The 20,325-nt window shown below is 42.5% G+C and overlaps 1 protein-coding gene across 8 annotated transcripts in view; it reads left to right on the plus strand.

Moving 5' to 3' along the window:
* tiam2a (TIAM Rac1 associated GEF 2a) overlaps window positions 1–20,325 on the plus strand; it is a 93,098-nt gene that overhangs the window by 65,604 nt on the left and 7,169 nt on the right. For all 8 annotated transcript variants that reach the window (XM_034307879.2, XM_034307878.2, XM_034307884.2 and 5 more), the window contains 7 exons: window positions 1,572–1,663; window positions 14,121–14,309; window positions 15,928–15,996; window positions 16,701–16,826; window positions 17,531–17,639; window positions 19,523–19,702; window positions 19,789–19,907. In XM_034307879.2, the coding sequence (XP_034163770.2) occupies window positions 1,572–1,663; window positions 14,121–14,309; window positions 15,928–15,996; window positions 16,701–16,826; window positions 17,531–17,639; window positions 19,523–19,702; window positions 19,789–19,907 (884 nt within the window). The remainder of the gene's footprint in view (window positions 1–1,571; window positions 1,664–14,120; window positions 14,310–15,927; window positions 15,997–16,700; window positions 16,827–17,530; window positions 17,640–19,522; window positions 19,703–19,788; window positions 19,908–20,325) is intronic.

Below are 20,325 nucleotides of genomic sequence, written 5' to 3' on the forward strand. Positions count from 1 at the left end.
TCATGACAATTTTAAAAAGGGGAAAAAAAAGAATACATTATAATAGAAGTTGCATAACAATACCTAAAATAATAACAGAAAATGTATGTTTGTTTTAGAACTCACACTTGCGTATTTGTGTGGTTGTGCAACAGCACTATTTTTTCAAAAATTCTGAATGGAAAGTCATAGCACTTAAAAAAAAATAAAAAGACAGGATTAATCAGATCATTAAGCAACGAGTTAATGAGAGTCCAGATTCCAGAGCGCTTCATTAAACGAGTTTAAACAGATTTTTACCTTTGGCCTTAACGCCGCTTCAGCTGATTTTCCTATTTTCATCTTCGCTCTCATTCCGTAATCATCACCACCTCCAGCGTGTCTTCCTCATTACGAGTCGTGACTCGGAGGCTGCGGTTGCGTGTGTGTGCCTGTAGGGGCGCTGTTTCTCCTCAGCAGAGACGCCGAGGAGGAGGAGGAGGAGGAGGAGGAGGATGAAGATGAAGGAGATCACTAACACTCGCTCACTGAGACGCCGTTTAATGAAATCTCACATGCTGAGGTCTTTTATTGCACACTGCGGCATGTTCCACTCTCCACGGGGAAAAGTTTGTTTATATCAAGCTGCAGTGTAGTGTGTGTGTGTGTGTGTGTGTGTGTGTGTGTGTGTGTGTGTGAGTGAGAGAGAGAGAGAGAGAGAGATGGACATTTTAAACACACAGATATTTATTCCTGCCTTGATGTGCTCTTTTGATGGATGTAGTTGCTTTAAAGTTTGCTTCTAGCTTATATATTATATATATAATTAATGTTTGCTCTATATCATAATTTATATCGCTGTTAGAAACTCAGAGAACCAAAATTACTTCTGAAGCTGGTTTTTTCAGCTACAGTGGAGGTTTATGTGCAACTTTTTAGATCAGGATCTTGTGTAATTCTCATCATGCAGCTCAAGAACGTGAAAATACATGCTGTTATAGTAAAATAATCAATCACAGGGTGGTGTGATGAAGAGTGTCCTCTAAAAGCCTGCGCCCAGTGTTTTATTCCTCTTCTACCACAGCAACATGCCAATGGGTACATTTTGTTTATTTGTACATTTTATCCGTTTATAGTTACATATAATGTTAAAACAAGTTAGTTCCTGTTCTCACTTACGTTGTAGAAGCTGTAAAAAGTCGTTCCCTCACCAGCCGCTGTCTCGACGTTTATCTGTTTATGTGGAGCGTCTGCTGTACACGACCCTGTGAATGAGCGGTTACTATAGAAACGATGATATATATCATGATAGTGATTGAATTATTATTAAACTATTAAAGTGTGATGAAGATAGTAATTGTTGCTCCTCATATATCTCCATAATGCCTTCGTAATGTTTTTTAGCAATGAAATGTGTGAGCGAGACCTTTAACCTGAAACTGCTCAGCTGTGTGCTTGCATCATTTCCTGTCTGCTTTGGATTAAAAACGTTCGCAAGAAGAATTATTCACGGACGTCCGATATCACACATGAAGTCCCGCATCACCACATCAGTCCAGCTGTTAACAGTGAGAACGTGTACGTAAGCATCGTTCTTGTTCTTGTCTCCGCAGACGTGTCGTGTGTGTCCGAGGCCTCGGGTAAAGCCGATGTAGAGACGAAGCGACATCATCGCCAGAGCCTCAGAGCCGTGCAGCTCAGCAAGGTAAGACGAGTAACCATCACCCGGCGCCATCACGCGGTTTATTCAGGAAAAACGCGCTACGTGATTGTGAGGCTTTGTTGTACAGTGTGTGTGTGTGTGTGTGTGTGTGTGTGTGTGTGTGTGTGTGTGTGTGTGCTGCAGCTGTAACGTCGTCTGATTGGCGTGAATAGTTATCACTCGCTCATTTACTTTTCTCACGGCTTCATGACATTTCTGCTGCCTGCTTATTACTGTCACACACACACATACACACACACACACACACACACACACACACACACACACACACACACACACACACACACACACACACACAGATGGGGAGCTAATGGGCTGCTGGTGTTTGTTTATGCACGCCGAGTCGGTGTCCTCAGATCCCTCATCTAAAGCGGGCCGACCGCACGCAGCCCGACAGCCGAGACAAATGGAGAGCAGTTTGAGGTGAGAGAGGACTCGATATCTCCGTGTAATAGAATAAGAACGAGTTTTGTCCTGACAGGTCTCTATTTCATAAAACCGCTTGCTTACATTTCTGTGATAGCTGCAAAAAAAAATGCAGCAGTACATCAGGGACAGACAATTAATAAATGTATTATCCCTCAGCGTGCTGCCCGGTGCCACGTTTCAGTTGCCCGGAAACTGACGAAGCTAAAAACTGGGCTAATGTACCGTGATGTGCGTTAGGAGTAACGAACGGGTTTCTGAGTATTATCCTGTAAAAGTCAGCACGTCGTAGGCCAACGTCACATCACACGTCGAAGATAAGAGTGGCTGTAATCCTGCGACTTCTAATTCCTCACCTACAACCGGTAAAAACCACCGAAAACACCCCTTCAACTTCAACTCGTGAACTTGGGTTAATCTTCTCAGCCACCAGTTCCCTCCACGTTTACGGCGTGACGTCAAACCAACAAACCAACCTACGTTACTTTGTACTTTACCAACATAGACCGTGAAACATTTACTCCAGTGTAGCATTGTTGCTTAGTGACTTTAGTTTCCACGGCGACAGCATGAACACTTCATTTCATTGTAAAATAAAGATATTCAATTCTTTTTTTCTATATTCAACTCTATATTATTCAACTCTATTCATTCTATTTATTGTATTTATGAGTTGGTTTAAGGGAAGAGTGACAGAGCTGAGGCTAGGGGCGGAGCTAATATCTGGGCTGCGACAGGAAAAAACAACAAAAAAAAAACAACTGAAACCTAAAATGTAACCTGAAATGAAACGTGTCTTATTCCAGGTTTAGAAATAGTTTAAATATTACAAACAGCTCCTTTAATTATACTCAGGAAGTGGACGTGTAGTTTAGTGCTGATTTAAATTGCTTTAAGTGTCCCGTGTTGCTGTGTGTGTGTGTGTGTGACCTGTAAGCCGAGGAGGTGGATTAAACACAACACACTCTCTCTGCCCTTTTTATTTACTCATTGACGTCCTGCGCTCCCTCTGTGCCACGTATCGAACTTCATTATACACAGTGTGTGATGGAGGCGGTGTTCAGAGCTGATCCTCTACAGACAGATGCTTTAATCTGATTATTATCTCCATCATTACTGTGTTATTTTCTGCCTCAGAGCGCAAACGAGGAAAACGGATATGCGATGCGTCGTCTGCTGCGTTTGGCTCAAGCTCATAGCAGACGGCCTACAAGCTCATAGCTCATCATTTTAGCTCTTAATCACATTTGTGTGTGTGTGTGTGTGTGTGTGTGTGTGTGTGTGTCTACATCTACTGGACACAGTACTGGTACTGATCTTTGGGTCAGAACACAGAGCATGTACACCACAGTGCTGCTGAGTTCTGGACTGTGATTGGTCAGAAGAGAAGGTGTTGATTAGTTTTCTGTAACAGCAGCTCTGACAGTAGCGCAGCTGCAAATCACAGCTTTATATTAATGCGCTTGTTCTAATACGTTACGGTTTCTATAGTAACAGCTCATTCACAGGGACGTGTACAGCCGGCGCTTTCCATAAACTGATTTTAAAAAGTGCGTAATCATTGATATTGTGAAGTTTTGTGTAAGGAGTCTCCAGTGTCAGAGGTAAAGCTGGAGCTTTAAGTTTTCCGACATTTTCAGCACAGAGAAGTTTACACTTTTCCACGAGTGAGGAAACAACAGTTTATAGCTGCTATAACGTAAGCGAGAACAGGAACTAACTGATATATCTTAGACTTTACACAATGTAACTATAAACGGATAAAAAGTATGTTTACTTTTATGTTGTTTGATAAATTAAAAATTGTATTCCCTGGTAAATTCTTGTGGTGTAAGTGGAATAAAACACTTCAGGGCGTGTTGTTATTGGGAGGGCTGCATCACACCACCCTGTCGTTGATTACTTTCCTGTATCAGCGTGCAGCAGCGTTTAAATGCAACAGAAGGTTTCTGAAGTTCCGTCGTTGTTTCTTCTACATGTTATGGTACATGACCATCATTTTGACAGATTATTAGAGTCCAGTTTACTTTATCTGAGTAAATCTGAAGTGGCTTTAAACTGTCTCTTTAGTGCTGTTTGTTGTCTCTGTTGAAACACGTGCACATTAAAAATATTTTTTGCTGCATTGATCACGGCAGGTTATTAACCAGCGAGCTCAGATTTCCTGTTTACGGTTGATTAATGCGCTGTCAGAATAATGAAATTAGTAACGCTGTTGACGTGACACTCGCATCAGTCATGTTTGTTTACTTTCTGCCCCAAACAGAGTTTCAGTTCAGCAGCACATTAGCAAACGTACTAAATCTTTAGCTTCTTGCTAAGATACCCCGGACCTTTTTTTTAACACGCAGGAGAACCGACCTGACCTCGTTTGTGAGGAAATGTTAATGGGATTTAACCCAGTGTGAATATTCTGTTGTCAAAGTCACACACTCGAGACACTAACGATGTAAATCTGTGATTTATTTTCCGCACTAATGCAGCCTCCATTACTGTGCATTTCATCGTTTCATGATTCTGTTAATGAGCCTTAAAATTAGGAAAGAAAATGAAACATGGAACAACTGCGATGTTTAAAATATCGGTCTGGAGTGAAAAAGTATCAGAAACGACAGGAAAGAAGGGCTTTGTTGTCTCAGTCTCAGATGCCCCGCCCACAGAGCGACTGATGTGTATTGTGTTGAGTATCAGAATTAGCTAATCACACCGTGAACGTTCAGAAGCTTGTTGAAGATAAGAAATATGAAGAAGAATCTGTACTTGGTTGTTTATGATGTCAGTCAGATGGCCAGAAATGATGAAAGTGGCCGGTTCTTGGTCATGTACTCTTACCGAGCACTTTAATAGGAACACCTGTGTAATACCTGTGCAGCAGTGCAGTGCATAAAATCATGCAGATATGGGCCAGAAGCATGAAAGTGCACCTGAAGTTCCTGAATCTGCACGAACTGTGTGATACAGTCACATCAACGTGGACCAGAATCTCAAAGGGATGTTTTCTCATCTTGTGGAATCCACGCCATGAAAATTTGAATCTGCTCTGAGAGCAAAGGGAGGCCCTACCCACCATTAGTATAGTGTTCCTAATAAAGTGCTCAGGGAATGTGTATTGTTGAAAAATACCAGACTCTGATGATGTAAGTGTGAATGCTAAAGAACCGCACCAAGAGTTCCATTCAGACGGATTAATGCTGCACATGCAGTCCATTGCTACACAAGCCAAACTTCTCGTTTTCTCCAGAGAGCCTGGTATGTTTTTGTAACAAATTGTGGCCAAGAGCTGTCTACTTTCGCAAAATCAAGCCATTTGACTGACAGGTCAGCCATGTTTAATTCCATCTGAATGTTTCAAACAAGCTGGGATGTTGGGAACTCCTTTCAGTCCAGGGATATGTTCCTCCTCAGAGCTTCCTGATGTTCGTGATAAGCCCTTCAAGATCCTGAAGCTTGTGGCCAGCTAAAAGTCCAAAAGATGTCAGTCGCTCAGTGAGCTGTGAGTGGAGCGTCTCTGAGAATGACACATGTGGTTTCCTGAACAAACTGAACTGCAATCCAGCCTTCACACTGCGAGGGCATGTACTTCTGCAACCTTCACACAGATATGTCATAACAGAAACGACTGGCTGTCAAAATGTTCTCCAAACGCCGCAGTAGGCCACCTTCACACGTCTCCCAGAGCTCTGTCCTTCAGCGCTGGTCTAAAGAGAAGAGACTGATTAAACCGCTCGGTCAGCATATGGCCACGAGCCGGCTAATCATCTCTGCTTACCTGCTAAACACCGCCTCCAAGTCTGAGCCAGCTCCACACACACACACACACACACACACACACACACACACACACACGCACACACGCACACACACACACATATGCCAGTGAGTCCGGGCCAGTTCCCATGGCTGAGAAGAATGAGCACGATGCCAGGTCCGGCTTTTATCTCCCTGCCTGTATTGAACTGGAGAGAGTATGCTGGCGGAGGCTCTCAAGGACATAAAAGTTATAAAGTTAGAGTGGGATTAAAGGAAAACTCCACACTGAAACACATTAAATATGTTTATATTGAAATAGTGATGATGTGTTTAGTAATACTGGTGCTTATTATTATTATTATTATTATTATTATTATTATTATTATTATTATTTGTTTGGTGCTGTGGCCATTTTCCAGCAACATCCAACGTCACATTAATGAGCAATTCAAGCGCAGAAGTCGTGGAGACTCAAAGTCCCAGAATGCAGTGCAGCTCTACGATGGCAGAGACTGGGCTCGTTAGTGATCTCCGAGTTGGCGAGCGCGATGGCGTTGATGATGGTATTAGCCTGAAGGTTGAAGCTTTGAAAGCTGATCTGATTGAGCAGAGTAGAGGACTAGAGGACAGACTAAAGGACTAAAGCGCCGCCGCATCGCTCTCTTTAATTAGAGATGAAGCAAGGGCTAAATCCCACTGCACCACAATCAGCATGGCATTGTGGGTAACGTAGGAGAACTTTAACCCAAGGGAATATAGAGCAACATGAGCAAGAGCAAGACGTTTAAACCAAAAACTTTAAATTTCATTATAAAATAAATTCTTTGATATAAAAAAAGAAATTAAGGTCATTCGTGGTGAATTTTCCGACAAGTGAAAATGCGTTCAGGAAAATTCAGGAATAGCCAAAATATTACTGTAGATTACTGAGACTAATATTTTAATAGTTGAATTTTTCATTAAAAAAATCTCAGTGGAATTTTTAATTATTTTAAATACTCCTGATATTTATTTATTTATTTATTTACCCATCCATTTATTTATTTATTTAATCTATTTTAGTCATTTTTAAATTCAATCATTTATTCATTCCTTCATTCATTCAGTTCATGTTAACAGTTATATTTTGAGAACCGCTGGCTTAGCAGATGTGTTTTGTCCGACTGTCCAGTGTCCAGTGCAGATGTCGTGTGCCGTGTGTTCCCGTCTCTCTCTTTTTTTGGAAAGGTTCTTGTGACCCTCGGGCTCCTCGTTAAACCTTCACTTTCTCCCGTCATCAGCACTTCTCGCGCGGTGTTCACTACAGACCACTGCAGCTCCTCAGGGAGCCTAAACAGTGTTCTTGGTATGAATGGAGCTCTGCAGAACCTAATGGGAAGCACACTGTAACATGCTCGGCTCTCGAATGATTTATGTTCTCGAGTCTTTATTTATTGAGCTTTAAAAAGAAGATGGCAGTGTGGCACAATAGCTCTCACCTCAGGGATGAATCACGATGTGTCAGAGCTTTACTGCTGCATGGCAGGACGTTTTCCTCTGAGCAATGGGCACGGCTCGCACCCCGGCACGGCCCATATTTTACCTCGGCCTTATTCTCTCTCTCTCTCTCTCTCTCTCTCTCTCTCTCTCTCTCTCTCTCTCAAAGAAGGATTTTATTCCTCTTGCTGCATTTCAGCCAGCGTTTATAGAACATCATCCTGTCAGAGAATATGAAATTATTTTTATTCGGAACAATCAATATCAGGGAGTACAGAAAAATAAAATTCCTTACACCACCTCTGTTGAATTCTGGATTCTGATTGGTTGATACAAGCAGCACTGACAGTAGTTTATGGTTAATGTTAATGTGCTGGTTATCATTTCTATAGTTTCAGCTCATTCCCAGGAACTTGTAGGTGTGTGTGTGTAATCAATGATACAGTGATGTTTTCTTCCCAAGAAGAGGAGATATTTATTCAGCATTTATGGAAGGAGTCTCCAGTGTCCACGCTTTGAACTTTAAATGTAACTCTAAACGGATAAAAAGTAGGATATGTCATGCTTTAATAAGCAAAAATTGTAGTTGTTGTGGTATAAGAGGAATAAAACACTCCAGAATATTCTGTTATAGGAAAATAATCACCTTGGGGGTGGTACCAGTGACTCTGCTTCATCACACCACTCTGTGTTGTTGATTATTTTCCTACAAAAGAATGTCTCCTAGTGTTTTATTCCTCTTATAGACACTCAGAAAATTGTATTGTAACGTGGAACAATGTCCTTATCCTCTCATCATGATGTTTCTCAGGTCTGCTGTACAGTATGATGCCACAGAGCCTGAGAGAACTGATAAATTACTTTTTTCCGCTCAACGCACCTTAATTGTGCTGAATGTCTGTCCTGTCGCCTCGGACCCTGGCGTTAGTAGCAGCGGTTGCAGAACAGCCAGAAAAGTCGTCATTGTATTGATGTTATTGAGAGACGAGGGCTTTTGGCAGTGTGTTCACACGGCCTCTCCTTTATGCGCTGTGGAAGCTGCAGCGGCTCACTCCAGTCAGCCCAGCCCAGGCGTTTCCCAGCATGCACATGGCCAGCGCTTTCTGTCCATTCCACAGCTATTGATATGCAGATTTCACTGAGCAGCAGCAGTTTTTTTGTCCACTGCCTACGTTCACAGTACCTGTTAGTGATCGATTGACACAAAGCCCTTGAGTCATTGAAGGGATCGAAAGATGTTTGTGAACTTAATGAGCACCAAATGAGAGTATGAGAGAGAAGAGGAGAGGAGAGGAGTTCTGAGACAGGGAGGAAGTGTGATCTGAAACGTAAAGGCAGTTCAGACATCATGCCGGCTTTCAGAGCAGTTAAACTGCGGAGGAAGAGCTGCGCTCTGGGCCGGAGGACGAAGCGTCAGGCTCGGGCCGCCTGGAGAGTCCTGTACAGGCTCGTCTTCAGGGTGAGTGTGTGTTAGTGGAGTCTTGATTCACCTTTTTCCAGTTCGGATGCGATAACAGTGTCAAAGCTCTAGGTATGGAGACCTGATACTGACCTGATGCTACCACTCTTTATTAACCGACTCTCCGCAAGTTTCTGTTTTCATGTAGTGTGAGAGACGTGATCATGCTTCAGTACAACACAGACAACAGGGATCTCTAGGGATGTACACATTCATGTGTACATGTGACTCATTTCGACAGCTTGAGTACTCAAGAGTGTAAATTAATATGTAGATTCATTCACAGGGGGTGGGGCTGAACTTGCTGAACTTTTAATATAGACTACAGTGTTTGTGCCCTCGATGAAACTTCGCAAGTCTTTGGCCAAAAGTTGTGTTGTGCGTGTAACGTCTTCATTTTTGTTGACGCTACTCACTGTACCACTGTATCACCCTATATATATATATGTGCTTATTGAACATCCTATTCCAGATTTATTCCCCCTTTGCTGTTATAATGAGCTCCACTCTTCTGGAAGCTTTCCACTAGATGTTGGAGCGTGGCTGTGGGGATTTGTGTTCATTCAGCTACAAGAGCATTAGTGAGGTCAGGCGCTGATGTTGGGATGTCGAGGAGGTCTGGGGTTCAGTCGGTGTTCCAGTTCATCCCAAAGGTGTTCAGTGGGGTTGAGGTCAGGGCTCTGTGCAGGACACTCGAGTTCTTCCACTCCAACCTTCACACACCATGTCTTCATGGAGCTCGCTTTGTGCACAGGGGCATCGTCATGCTGGAACAGGTTTGAGTCTCTTAGTTCCAGTGAAAGGAAACTGTATTGTTACAGCAAACAGAGACGTTCTGTATAATTGTGTGATTCAAACAGTTTGGTGAAGAACCACATATGGGGGGTGATGGTCAGGGGTGCACATACTTTTGGCTATATAGTGTACGATAAAGCAAATATGTGTTGATTTACTCATTTACTGTGTAAATCAGATTGCTTATTCTGAGTAATCAAGGCTCATGAAAGATGGATGTTGTTTAAGTCACATTTGATCTGTTACCAGTCCAGTGTTTGAGGAAGGTTTCTAACAGCGTGAGGGTTATGCACATGAGCAACCTGAAGCATGCTGACGTGGAGATGTGATCTGCATATTTAAAAAAACTAAATCAGGAGAGAGAGAGAGAGAGGGAGTGAGAGAGAGAGCTGTCTGCTCTGCATGTCATCTTTTGGTTTTTGTCTTCGTCCCGCTCTCTCGCCTCCACATGGTCCTATTTTCATCCCGTGTGTTTTTTGGGTCACGCTTCTCACCGGCGCGGTGACAGAGCTGTGTTGCAATGCTGTACATTAGAGGATGAGTCACTGTACCTGCAGGTCCACGCTTGTCATTCAACTTGCCAGCTTAATGTACATTTCTCATGATTTTTCATTAGCCTCGCAGCGGTTTTCCAGCTGTGTGTGGGATCTGGCAGTCCCGCTGAGCTCATCTTCACCCACGCAAAAACAAACAGTCTCGCTAGAAACGTCATCATCGTGTGTCTGCATACAGCAGCAGGGTGTTCGCTTAATGTGCGAGGAATAAAACCCCGTGTGTGTCGTGCTGTTGGAGTAAAATAATCAACGACAGGGTGGTGTGATGACGTTACGGTTACACCCTGAAGTTGATTACTTTCCTGTAACAGCACGTGTTTTATTCCTCTGATTCCACATCAATCTGCCCACGATTGCAATTTTTTTTTCTTATTAAAGAACGATGGACTTTTTATCTGTTTATAGTGACGTTTAACGTTTCACGAAACATTTTTCAACAGCACTGTATAGCGTACATCCCTTTTAACACTTAATGATTTTGCATCCAAGTTTCATGATGATGAAGTGATAACGCAGTGAAACAGTTTGTCACGCCGTCGTTATCGCTGTCACGTGCAGCATTTATGTTGTTTACGCTGCGTGTGCGCAGAAGTCATAAACGTTTAATCCGGATACGTCTTAGCTGTTCACATTCGCTGCAGTGAAGATGCAGACAGCTGAGTGTGTGTGTGTGTGTGTGTAACAGCTTCTAATCTTTAATTAATGAGTGATAATGAGCTCCTGGGAGGCGCAGTGATCACTTCTGCGGTCCCGTCTTCACTCTGCGTCTTTTCCTTTTCCTCCCTACTCCTTCTTTATCTTTATCACTCTCTCCTTCTTTTCCTTCTTTCTCCCAGTTTTTTGACGAGTCTCTGGAGCGGCCGCATGGTAATTAGCGAACGCTGCAGGCTCCATCCGAGACTCATGACTCACACACGGCTCTGTACCCGCTCACCCTTTCCTTCTTGTGTACACACACACACACACACACACGCACACACACACACACACACACGCAAAACACGAAGCACACTGCTGTCGCTTGTTTCCTCTGTACCCTTTATCGATTTCTCAGGATGCTGGGTTTACACACACACACACTCACACACGCACACACACACGGTGAACAGGTTCATTCTGGTGTGCGGAGATGAACCGCTCGCTGACACGCTGCCAATACGCTGAATCTGTCGCTTGATTTGTATGCAGAAGCTTCCCAGCTGCCGAGGTTGTGTTGTGTTTGTGTAGATGATCGCGCTCGCGTCTCAGGTCACTTACTGTTACAGAGAAACCTGCTGGCGTTTATTTCAGTCGCTCCTTTGTAAGTGATAGTCGCTTCTATATCGATGTGTGAAAATGGGATGGGATAAACGCTGACACAGCTGTGTGTGTGTGTGTGTGTGGGAGGGTGTGTGGGTGGGTGGGTGTGGGTGTGTGTGTGTGCGTGCCTGCACGCTGCACCTCTCCAAATAGGACTAATCGATTTTTATTTTGCTATTTCAGGATTTTTTTTTTCTCTTGACTTGAGACTGACAGAATCTCGTTAGCATTTAAAACCTTTATCTTTTAAAAGAGATGCCCCCGAACACGAACATGTCCTCAGAATGAACAGATAACGCGTTTTAAACAGACAGCAAATCAGACGTGTATGATTGTATACTGTAAGCAGTTTTTGGTTTTGAAACAATAAATATTACAGAAAAAAAAGCTCTTGTATATTTCTCCTTTGCTTGTTTTTGTTTTTTAATCATTTCAGACTCATTTTGAGGCTAAAATTAATGAATGACCTTGACTGCTCTGGATATTTATCAGTGATCAGTTGCAAGAACGCCAGAACCGGAGAAGAGTCAGTAGAACAGCGTGCTTATACTTCCAGGTCGACTCTCTTCACGCTGAAATGTACCGCAGTGGCATTTTTTTCAGAAAGAAGTATTTTATGAAAAAATGAATTAATTTAAAATTTTAGTGACCAACATGAAGGTAAAAACCTCTGGCTTTTTTGCACTAAAATTGGAAATTAATTCATTTTTTCATAAAATACTTCTTTTTTGTGTGATGCGTTCACAGCGTTCATTCATCCTTACGTAGTGCCTGGTCAGGGCCATGGTAAATTAGGCTTCTAGTTTGTGTAGATTTTGTAAAATAGAACTGAATTGGTGAGAAAATAGAGCAGGCAGGTTCAAACAAAAATAATAACTGCATGAGCAAGATTAAAAAAAACTGGAGTGATGTAGCTGAGGTTGAGGAACTGTCAGAGCCACAATTTACACATCATGCTGTCACTCCTGACATTTCTGGAGTTCTTTCCACTGATTCTGGGGCATTGTGGCAAGGTTCCTATTTTAATTAAAATAAAATTTAAAAAAAGTTTTTTAAAAATGCCAGGGTTAGGAGTTTAAATCCGAATACACTTACAGTGTCATTGTGTTTTAGCGCTACTCCTTATATACACCAGTTCTTTTAGGAGAAACTGATCCAAGCACATGTATGTATATATGTTTTTATTTCAAGTTTCTTCCTTTCGATCTCCTTCAGTGCTGCGCTCGTTTGTCCTCTCGTGCAGTGTGAAAGTAGGCACTGAAATAGCACCGCGCTGCCACTGAGCTTAAAGTCCATTTTATTTCAGAGGTTTATGAATAATTCTGCTCACAACCTAAAATATTCAAACATTCTCCCTCCATTTTTGGACATTTTGGTAAATTTATTTTCACTCCCTAAGAATAATCTTTCATTTGTTTCTTTTTCATTCGCTTATGGAGACTTAAATGATAAAATATAAAATACTGCAGTCAGAACAGAAAATTATGTCTCATGCGTCCATCATACAGCTAAAAATAGCATAAAAGATGCTTTTTTTTTTTTTTGGCACGAACAGCCGACCTTCAGAGCGAATCAGCATTGTGATGAAGGTTGTTTTATCACTAATGCAATTATTTTTTTTTAATCATGTATATCGACAAAGTCCTTCCAGTATAGAGTGTCTGCTCGGCAGACATCTTGGCGACGCTCCCAGAGTTTTCAGTGCTACAGGACCAGACTCTTATCTACTTAAACGTTAAAAGGCTTATAAACCAGAAGCGGATCAACACGATGATGGTTAAAAATCGGACAAAATGGCGGAAATTATTTGTGAAAAGATTTTTTTTCGGGTTGCTTCTCTCCTTAAATAACAAATCAAAATGCTCTTTATCTGAGTCAGTGTAACAGTCTGATGGGTGTGTGTATGTGTTTTTATTTACTTATTTATTTTCCTAAGATCATAATCATCAATGTGATTGGCTCTTTTTCCTGAGGGGTGGGGCTTATGCGCTGCCTAGCTCATATTTCAGGCAGTGTCCTGTCTCTAATCATACCGTCTCTGATTATGGATCGTGCACATGATGTTAATAAATTGGGAAATGTGCACATGTAGGTTGTAATGTTACCCCTGAAAATGGGAGGAGTCTCTGTGGAGGTTTTGGCGAGGGGACTAGTGATGGGAACGTGAAGTAAAGTAGGAAACAAAACCAAACTAAGTACAAGACACAGCAGATTTGTTTTAGTGGCAAGCTCAAGCAAAGCTGGGGTGCCAATACTTTTAATCCTACTGAAAATGGAGAGAATGTGAAGTGACGGAGCGAGGCATGTTATGTGAACTGCATTCAGCTGGCGTCTCATCCGAGCTGACAGTCCGTGTCACAGCGGAGGAAGAGGACGTTCGACGGGTTCACGTGTGATGGTTTAACAGAGACGACGCTGAATTCAGATTAATTCCTGATCAAATAAAACTCCTCAAAAATGGTTGTTCTTATTTATGGGAGTTTCATCTATCCACATTATTCATTCATTATGTCTCAGTTGTTTTTCAGATTTAATAAAAAAAAAAACTTTATACCTTTTCAGTAGCCAGTTTAATAAAAAATGTTAATTTCGGTGATTGTTTTTTTCTCTTATTAGTCAGCGTGTTGCGTGTCGTCTGGCGTTTCCAAGCACGTTTACACGTCCGCTGTGTGTGTTGCAGAGCGTGGAGACGGTGTGCACGCTGTATCACTCCTTCCAGGACGCTTCTGCAGGACTGATGGAGATCCAGAAGGAGACGGCGGGACCGGACGCCACCCTGCTCAGGCCCTGTCCGCGTCACATGTCCGTCACCGAGAGACTGCGGAAAGTCATCCAGGAGTTAGTGGACACTGAGAAATCCTACGTCAAGGTAAATCTCGCTCACCTCGGCGCCTGCGATCAGCGCTGCGAAATAAATACACAGGTTCTAAATCGGTGCTCTGGGTTATAGTCAGTTTTACTAAACGTAGACTGTGGTGAAGTGTATTTGCACTGAAGCACAGAGCAGGGGATTATGGGTAAGCATGACACTTCAGGTCTCAGGTGAATGCTGATTGGTTGACACAGAGGGGTGTGTCTGTTGTGATCTTTCTTCCACAGGTATCATCAGAGTAATATTTAGAACTCAGAAGCAAACACTGTTTATCAGCTTCATTGAGACTTTTTGAGTTTTTTCACGTCGTAACGTCGTGACACACCACACGTTAATCACTCACGCTCTCAGCGACATGCACGAGCAGCCCCACGACAAGTCCTTCAAGATAAACGTCAGGTGACTTATAACGATCAGAGCGTCGTAGCGTTCATGTTCTCACGTGATATGACAGTTGACCTCAGCTGTCATGGCGTCAGACGTGAAGACGTCCTTGTAACGAGACGTTTCTGACATGGAACAGGAAAGTTAAAATGCGGGAAAAGGTGTGGTCTTACGTGACGTTAACATTTCAAGACCTTGGATTTATAACGTTCTGACATTTCCTTGACTGAGCAGATACAATTTATCTTTTGAGCAAATATTTGGTTAAATATCTCTCATACAGCGCTGTGCAAAAGTATTGTGAGCTTTTTCTTTTCTTTTTTTTTTAAATATTAATTTTGTCTTCTCAGTTAGTGCATCAGTGGAAAAGAAACATTAAACAAAAACCTAAGTGATAGTTTAAAAGTGAAACCTTTGTACGTTGTTGAAGAAAGGAGGATATTAAGTGATACAACACTTCAGTTTTAAATCATAATGGAGGCTGTTTGAAGCAGGAAAAACTTTATTAGCTGATTTCTTTTTCTAACGGAACAACACAGAGAACTGATGCGGTTTTAAAGGAAAAGCGTCACGCTAAATATCCATTTGGTTTATTTTATTACTGTTTACGGCTCTTTATATATATATATATTTTTTTACATGCTTAAATGTTTTACGCTTCTTTGTATTACAGAATTAGAACTCGTTTGCACACAACACTAGGATTAATGGCGTGTAAATAACGTGTATAACGTTATCATTTGTGAGAGTCAGAATCTTATCTTTCTAATGTCTTAAGAGTTTATAAAAACACACACAGTTAATAGATGATGGATGCTTTATTAAGTCCCTGAGGCCGGTGATTACGGCTCTGTTGGAGTGATGTGGAAATGTGTGTTGAGTCGGCGTGGTAGCTGCAGCCGGTGCAGAAGGGCGAGTGTGTTCCAGCCATTTCGCTGTGATGTGCTGCGTTGGCATTGCTGCGCCTCAATAAATCAGCCTAATGAGAATATTCCGGTTAATACAGCGACGGAGTGCCAATGCTTTAACACGCAGCATCGACGTGGGCGAGACAGGACTCTGTTACAAATGTTTTTGCCCCCCTGGCTGAAACGAATGATGTGGAAAAGTGGGATATGGAATTAAACATACATTTCTGTTTAATGTCTGTTTAATAAGCACAAACGCGAGGATAAATTGTACACTCAGTGCTGTATCTGGTTTTTTTTTTTTTTTTTTTTTGGTCTGTCAGGATCTGAGCTGCTTGTTTGAGATCTACCTGAAGCCCCTGCAGAAGGAGACGTTTCTCACACTGGATGAGGTAAAACTTAAACATTAGTCATTCAGGCTGAAACCTAAAATTAGGATTTTTTTTTTAAATTAATGATGTTAACAATTCTACCCTCGAGCTTCTAAGTGTTCCTGATCCCAGTCCACTCCTAGCATTTTAGCCTCGCTAAACTGTTCCACTGCGCTGGACTCGACTGCGACACGGTTCCGGATGTCCCTGGAGAGACGAGTGAGGCGCATTAAAGAGCCATTAGCGCGCTAGGACGTGCCCTTGCACAGAGTGAGCAAACTGAGAGCGAGCGGTTAAGTAGCGCCACTCAGGATAATGTGACCGAGTGATGAACATTAAGTACTGAATGCCAGGACGAGTTTAGGAGTCGGTGTGTGTTTACACTTCCTCACTTAGACCGCAGCGCTGTTTAATTCTGGTTTCTGATTGGTCAGAAGGTGTTGAAGGTCCCACTAGGGGAACTCTTAAAGGTTCTCTGTAGAACCTTTTGCTTTGTGTCCAGCGTTCCTGGGATCCACCACCATCCTGACCAGGATGAAGCTCAAACTGAAGATGAATAAATTAATGAACGAACCATTCACTATCTAAAGAACCTTGAGGAACCTCCTTTTTTAGAGTATAATGAATTATTCCACATCCCCCCCATTGTTTAATTCTTTTGTACTTGGTTTATTCTGATAAAATTTGCTTTTAGAATGACCAGGCCACTTGTCGTCTCCTTCCAGATGGAGAGTTTGTTTGGGAGTCTGCCGGAGATGCTGGACTTCCAGAAGGTGTTTCTACAAACCCTGGAGGAGAGGATCGCCTCGACTCCGGACTTCAGCACACTGGAGACCCCCGTGCAATTCAAGGCAAGTCTACGTTCACGCTAACAAGCGGCAAGTCTACTTCGTCTCTTGTTGGCGTGCAGTGAGTAGTACTGTCCTCGCTTGTGGGCGTGGCCTGTCCAGCGTTGTTTTTAGTTCTGATGAGAAACGCTAGTAGCTAAAACGTACAGCCTGCCGCTAACTAGCTGAATACAAATTAATATACGCACTAATCACTGCTTCCTTCTGAGCTTTATTGTTCTTCGTAATGTCTCTATAAAATTTAACGCGAGGTCGTATATGACAGAATAAGATGAAACCATAGAAGGTGATACGTTTTTCTTCCATTTTTGTGGAGCTAATTGTAAGTAGGTGTAGTTTTGACGTGGAATCATTTGAGCCAGTCGTTTGGATTTGTCAGACTTGCACAGAATTGAGAAAATCTCAGTTGAAACGTGGCTCATTTCTGAGCCCTGAGTAGCATTAACTCCTGCGGGTTGAGAGAGCGGGTGGTGGTGTGTTCGAGCGCTGTCAGTAGTCATAGTGATTATAAACGTGAAGATGCATGAATAGATTTTCTCTTCACGATTCGGCATGACTTTAATATCCCTCTCTCTGAGATGCACAATGATCTTTTGTTTTTCACTTTTGTTCTGATTTTAACGTCGTGTCTGAACGTGATGATTAAGCCGTCACGGTTTATTCTCTTTATTCTCTCTCTCTCTGTGTCTCCTTTTGTTCCCGTACAGAAGCTGCTGTTTTCTCTCGGTGGATCGTTTCTCTACTACGCCGATCACTTCAAGCTCTACAGCGGCTTCTGCGCCAACCACATCAAGGTCCAGAAGGTTCTGGAAAGAGGTACATCCCGATCTCCTACACGCCACGAGCCCGTTGCAGTCACATTACATCATTAGCAGAGAAAGCGTAAAACCTGGAATATTTCTGTCCTAGTTAACTTCATGTTTTTTTTTTGTTTTTCCTGTTTTTTACTTTTAATTGTGTGCAGTTCCTCAGGCAGCAGTGACACACAAAAATGTGAAAGTGTCATTTTACTATATTTTTCAACTTAAAAATTCCAACCTTGGGATTTAAAGGTTAAATATGCTGATGATGTTGCATGATAAATCTTCAGATACACGTTCTGCATTAAAATGTAATGTATGCATCGTGCTGTTCATCTGCAATGCAGATATTCTGCAGCCTTTTTTTAAGGCTTTTTTTTTCAGGTCCATAAATTTTACTAGCAACTCTAAACGGGATTTTGTCCTCCTCGAAGCAGGAGGTGTGATCTATAATAAGGATCCGATCATTAAAACCAGACCGTACATTAAAACTAAGCTTTCGTGTGTGACTAAATATATCTGGATTTATGTGTGTAACACTGGCCTGGTTTCAGTCTCGGGCACGCTGCCCAGTGTCAAATGAATGAAAGCGTGAGCTGGCCGGCTCGTATCGAGAGGAGAAAACTGCACTCTGGCGTCTCTTTAATGTGTCCCATTACAAGATCAGAGCAACAGTTCTGTCCGCGGGAACAGAGACGAGGGTTTAATGTGTGAGGAACAACCTGGAGCTCTCACACAGCGGCACTGAACAGAAAGAAATAAAACTCACTTTGCTCAAACACCAGGAAGTCAGGAAAAGTGTATCTATAGCTAACTTCCTGAAAGCTGGAGCCAGTTTCAGCTTTACCTCTGACACTGGAGACTCCTTCCATAAATTGTACATAAATGTCTCCTTACAGAAAACTTCACATCAAAGATTTTTTAATCTGTTTCTACAGAGAGTCTGTCGTACAAATCCCCGAGAATGAACTCATCACTACACGCAGAGCTGCTGTTAGAGAAAAATAATCACCTTCTGACCAATCAGAATCCAGAATTCAACAGCACTGTGGTACGAGTAAGGGATATAACAGTGTGTGTTGTGCTGTTGCAGTAAAATAATCGATGACAGGGTGGTGCGATGAAGCGGAGTTACTGTTACCATCTCGAAGTTGATTATTTTCCTCTAACAGCACGTCCACACGTGTGACAGAGACACAGCTCCTTGGTGTTAATGAACTATCTCACTACCGGATTATGTAATAACTTAATATTTCCTAAAACTCAGTTGATTTGATCGACATGAGCCAGATGTGATTCGTTCATTAATCCTGCGTGAATTGTGCTGGTGTAATAGACCTGTGAAGTGGCCACGCCTGTGCTTAATGATCTTAGTGTACATGTGTAGCGTTCACACACACACACACACACACACACACACACACACACTACTATCTGCTGAGCTGAGCAGTGCGTGTGTGTCAGCAGTGTTGGTAATTACACTTTCTCACACACTGCGTCTGTCGTGTGGGAGATGTGCTCGTGCAGTGATAAAGATTTTTTTTTTTGGCTACGTGTTAATTGCCTGCCAATTACTCTCCGATGTGCGAGTGCGGCCGTGGTGCGAGTACCTCGTTAATTGCTCTCAGTGTCTCTGATACTCGACGCAGAGAGGTAGCGTGGTTCAGGGACGAGCCGCCGACGCAACATGGCTGCTCCGCTCTCACCTCGTTCATCTGCAGTGAAGCACTTTTACTGCAGTGGTCATAAAAAAAAAAAAAAAAAAAAAAAAAAAAAAAAAGAGTTGTGGGTGGAGGGGCGTCCCAGAGCCGGTGCTGCCTCCTTGTGGATGTGTGATGTGGCATGATCGGTACACACACCTAGCATGATGTGATTATGTAAATTCATCTGTTTGTTCAGCTAAAACAGATCGAGCCTTTAAGGAGTTCCTGGACGCGAGGAATCCCACCAAGCAGCACTCGTCTACTCTCGAGTCCTATCTGATTAAACCAGTGCAGAGAGTGCTGAAGTACCCTCTACTGCTGCGAGAGCTGGTGTCTCTGACCGACACGGACAGCGAGGAGCACTATCACCTCACAGGTACACACACACACACACAATAGCAAATGGTGGAGAGTCTTCTTGCGCATTTATGCGATATGTAACGTGTGTGTTTATTGTTCCAGAGGCCTTGAAGGCGATGGAGAAAGTGGCCAGCCATATAAACGAGATGCAGAAGATCTATGAGGACTACGGCGCCGTGTTTGACCAGCTGGTGACGGAACAAAGTGGCTCAGAAAAAGAGGTACTTCACCATCTCGTGCTTCCGGCATTTCACAGTTCCTACAATCTTATCAACTGTAAGAAGTGTAAAGTCATGACATGGTGTTGTAATTAGCAGCTATAAACACTCGTTCCCTCAGCAGCCTCTCTGTTTCTCTCTCTTCCTCCTGAAGTTAATAAAACAAACAACCCTCAGCGTGTCATGTTACTGAGAAACTGCGTGTAAACTCCTCTGTCCTGAAAACGTCGGAAAACTTGAGAGAAAGTTACAGCTTCACGTCTGACTGTTACAAAGCTCTGACACTGGAGACTCCTTCCATAAATGTTACATAAACATCTCCATACAGAAAACTTCACCATATCAATGAAAATACACGTTTTTTTTTCATTTTTGTTTATGCAGAGTGATCGCTGTACACGTCCCTGTGAACGAGCTGTTA

This window comes from Pangasianodon hypophthalmus, chromosome 10 (assembly GCF_027358585.1).
Source record: "Pangasianodon hypophthalmus isolate fPanHyp1 chromosome 10, fPanHyp1.pri, whole genome shotgun sequence".
NCBI classification, from domain to species: Eukaryota; Metazoa; Chordata; class Actinopteri; order Siluriformes; family Pangasiidae; genus Pangasianodon; species Pangasianodon hypophthalmus.